The sequence below is a fragment of the Chaetura pelagica genome, unplaced genomic scaffold, assembly GCF_000747805.2.
Source record: "Chaetura pelagica isolate M959 unplaced genomic scaffold, ChaPel_1.0 scaffold174, whole genome shotgun sequence".
NCBI classification, from domain to species: Eukaryota; Metazoa; Chordata; class Aves; order Apodiformes; family Apodidae; genus Chaetura; species Chaetura pelagica.
Window position 1 is genome coordinate 721,201 of NW_009953722.1, and position 4,320 is coordinate 725,520.

General features: G+C 38.2%; 1 protein-coding gene across 4 annotated transcripts in view; it reads left to right on the plus strand.

Annotated features, from left to right (window-relative positions):
• Positions 1-4,320, plus strand: part of EPHA7 (EPH receptor A7) — a 158,783-nt gene that overhangs the window by 143,329 nt on the left and 11,134 nt on the right. For 3 of the 4 annotated variants that reach the window (XM_010000491.1, XM_010000489.1, XM_010000490.1), the window contains exons 15-17: positions 344-537; positions 1,621-1,776; positions 2,963-4,113. In XM_010000491.1, coding sequence (XP_009998793.1) covers positions 344-537; positions 1,621-1,776; positions 2,963-3,077 — 465 coding nt within the window. In that variant the 3' untranslated portion in view covers positions 3,078-4,113. Of the gene's footprint in view, positions 1-343; positions 538-1,620; positions 1,777-2,962; positions 4,114-4,320 lie in introns of those variants that run through there. The other variant, XM_010000492.1, reaches the window with a different exon arrangement.

The window sequence follows — 4,320 nt, forward strand, 5'->3', positions numbered from 1 at the left end:
CCTTGGGGCAAGTAATAATGCTTTCTGAAATAACTCCATTTATCAATCTATCTGCTGCTTCCTTGGTGAATTTAATTGCTCTTCCCCACTGCTTACTTGACTAGGTAATACAGCTTTGTTCTGCACGTATAGAACGATATGCTTAATAAGCTCAAAGATAAAGTTGAGGAAAGTATTTGAAAACATGAAGGCTCGTGTCAAAACAAGAGACTCATTTTTTTGCAAGGTTGATGGCAAATTTTAGTTTATTGGGGTTTTTTTCTTATTTTATTTCATAATCTGGGTAGCAACATGTATTTCATAAATATACTCTTGAAAAAATTTTAACTATGTTGGCTACTAGGTTATAAAAGCAATTGAAGAAGGCTATCGTTTGCCTGCACCCATGGATTGCCCAGCGGGACTGCACCAGCTGATGCTAGATTGTTGGCAGAAGGAACGTGGTGAAAGGCCAAAGTTTGAACAGATAGTTGGTATTCTGGACAAAATGATTAGGAACCCAAACAGCTTGAAAACACCACTGGGAACCTGTAGCAGGTAAGAAAAGTTCTAGTGTGCATTCATCTGATGGTGTGTGTGGCTGGGTTCTGGATGTTCTGCTTGATGGCTGGCTCCAGTTCACTCTTACTTCACGTGTCTCTCAGTTCCTCCTTCCTCCTATTCCCTGTTCTTTCCTTCCCTCATCTGCCCTTCTTTTTTACCACACTGAACAAAGCCAAACAGGACTTTCTTAAAAAGTAACTGAAATGAAGAAAGTAAATATGAAATTAACACACTTATCAGTAAACTACTGCCTATTTGTCACTCCTTCCATACTCTCACAACTAGCAGTCTTTGTTTTCCTTGTTTCTAAAAATGATGAAGTCTGGAGGGCAAGGATCATCATCAACTGTAGCTTGTTCCTTGCCCTAGGAACTGTTGGGGTAGAAACAGTAATTAATAATACTTATGCTTGGCCAATGTACTTTGACATTGCTACACTGTAGATTTTTATCTTTCATTTTCGGGCTGTATTTCCCTTCAGTGATTGCATCCCATTGTGTTTCATGGTGTAGCTTTCAATGGCTTCTTCATAAATTATGGTGGTAATCTTCTGATCCACTAGCTAGATCACTGCACTAGGGAATCAGGCCTGTGTTCTGCTCCCAGTTCTTCTACTGACTGATTTGCTGTGTGATTTTAAGCAACTTATTTTGTGTCTCTGCTCTTTTCCTGTCTTTGTTTTGTTCCATCTGGTTGAATAATAGGAGTAGCTACTACTATATTTTCTTAGATGCTGAAAAGAATAGCATCTTTATTTTACTTAGCAACTTTGGTTGCAGCTGATGTCACGCTAGGTAATAAGGTTGATTTTCTGCTGGTAACAATAGTCCATTAGGCTGATTTGGCTCACTCTGACCTTTCATCTTTTACATGAATAAGCTTAGGAAGTACATATTGTGAGCTACAGAGTAGTCAAGAGCTATTCACAGAATTACCTAAACTGTGTATAAAGGCCTATTACTTTCTACTCTTGACATTTTTAATACCCCAAACTTATTTGACTCTCGCCTTGCTAAATACTCCCTGATGTTTTACTCTCTTTGGAAACAACTTACTTTCCTTTTTCCTTCTCCATAGACCAATTAGCCCTCTTCTGGACCAGAACACTCCCGATTTTACCACTTTCTGCTCCGTAGGCGAATGGTTACAAGCTATTAAGATGGAAAGATATAAGGATAATTTCACAGCAGCAGGCTACAACTCTCTTGAATCAGTTGCCAGGATGACTATTGAGTAAGTTAGTACTGGGCATGTTTCACTTGCATTTAGGGAATTTCTAGGTAAAATAATACATAATGTTCAATTCCAAAACTTTTCTCCAAGTACAAACATAGTACTTGGGGTTAAGACAGGTGGTTTAGCAGCTGATGATGTTGTACTAGAGCATCTCAAGAAAGGGGAAATACCCTGCTACCAATGTGTGGCATCACTTTTTTCCCTGCCTTTTAGACCAATTGAAATAAGACCAAGGGGCTAGAATTTGAGAGAGAATGTGGTCCATTTCAAAGTATGTATGTATAGGCAAATAACCACTTTGCCTCCACTGCCTAAATGGTACCTTTTTCCAGATGTGTACTAGGAAAATACGGATTTTTTTTCTAATATTCTGGGGGCTGTCTGTGACCTGCAAGAAATGACTTTGCATGAGGATAAAAGTCTATAGAAGCAAAACAATTTTCTGAAGGCAAGCATGGCCTATATTGGTACTGCCATCTTAAACAGGTCTTCTGGGCACCCTGCAAACAACTTCCTTGTCCTGGTAGTTGCCAGACACATGTAATTCCTCTTACAGAGAGCAGTGTTTTTTCTAAATAAGTTTTTAAACAATATTCTCAAGTTTGCAACCCTACTCTTATGTGCCTGCTAGTCTAGGGGTCTCAGTCTATAGCTTGGGAACTGTCACCAGAGCCCGCAAGCTACTACTAGGTCAGTAGCACCAGCAGCAGTGGAATTGAAACAGCTGCTCCTTTTTCATATGCATGATGGATATGGGTCAATATGCAAAGGTTTTCTCTAGGCATCTCTTTAGAAAGCAGAATGTGATCCCCAAAATCTTGTATTTATCCATAACGTTGTCCTGAAAGCCAACCGAAGTATTTTACAAGAGAAGCGTCTCTTTCTTCGGATGTCCTTAAAAGCCCCAGTAAAAGATGATTGCAGTGCAAAATATGCTGGCCTCATTCTCAGATATGGGGACACATGCAGTGTAATTACATGACACTTGCCATGTAATTGCACTCCTTGCTGAGAAGTTGAACAGCGCCTGAATGAACTTCACAGCACTGAGCTGAGGTTCCAGTACAGCTTCAATATTAGAAACCTGTAGCTGAGACCGCTTCGTAGCTTTGACTCAGAGTTGAATACCATACAACAGCATCTAAGTTGAAAAATTAACAATGTACGCATTTATCTTCCCCAGGGATGTGATGAGTTTAGGGATCACGTTGGTTGGTCATCAAAAGAAAATCATGAGCAGCATTCAGACTATGAGAGCACAAATGCTACATTTACACGGCACTGGCATCCAAGTGTGATAGACATTTCTCCCTTATGAGGGAGGTGACAGACTGAGAGAACAGCACTGGCCTTCAGTATATATGAAGTGCTGCTAGAAGACACTTGATTTCCTGGGTCCTTCCTGCAGTGAATAGAAGAGCTACAAGAAGCACCTACAGACTTGAACTCCTAAGTGCCACCAGAATTTATGAAAAGGGAATTAGGATCCACCAGTGGTGGCAAGGAAAACAGCAGTGACAATAAACAAAGTACTACCTGAATAAACATACAAACACCTTGAGCTCTCTAACCTCCTTTTTATCTAATAGACTTTTTAAATGTACATAAAAATTTAAAAAAGAATATATTTGTCAGATAAAATCATGATACTATTGTTGAATTCAACAAAATATTTTCCTTAAATCTGTGATTTCTGAATCTTTTTTTAATCATTTGTGTTATTCTTCATAAAGATTTTCTTTTAGTATGATGTTTATATCTTTGGACCTTTTTAGTGCTAATTCTATGACACATTACTACACTGGGTACCTCTGAAGGATTATTTGAGTTCCTAGAGATTTAAGAAGCATGACCAAGCAATGTATATCTGTCTAAACTTTGGTATCTTTTTGTGCCATTTACTTTTGTTAAATCAGCACCGTATTGACATGGCTAGGTAATTGGCAGGGAGTCAGGAAAATGCAAGTTGCCAAGAGCTCTGATATTTTTTAAAGAATTTTTTAAGGTTACACATATACTATCTTTTAAAAGAAAATAATAGAGAAAAAAAAAAAAAAAAAAAAAAAGAAAAGAAAAGAAAAAAAGAAAAGCAATAATGACCCCCTAAGTAGTTCTAGGCACTTTTAGCAAATTGTTTGCAAGATTATTTTAATGGACTAGAGTTAAAGTGGGATAATATCCTGAGATGTAGATCTACAACTGTAAACCTGCTGAGATACTGCATTGAATGGACAAGTGATTGTAGGAGTGTCTCAGAACATAGGTGCAGTTCTCCAGTGTTTCCTAAACCAGTGAATCTGAGCACATCACATTTTTTTTCAATACTCTGCATTAGCAAATTTGAGAGAAATAGCAGGCATACATTTTATATGAGTTTAAACCATTCGCAGTCCAGCTGTCAGAATAAGGACATAGATTTTTTTATGAGAACTGTAGAGCATGAGGCAAGGGGCAGTTCAAAATTTTCAAATTTTTAACAAGCTTTTGCTCCTCTGAACAAACATGCATGTGTGTACTCACAGACACAGCAGTCACTCAGCA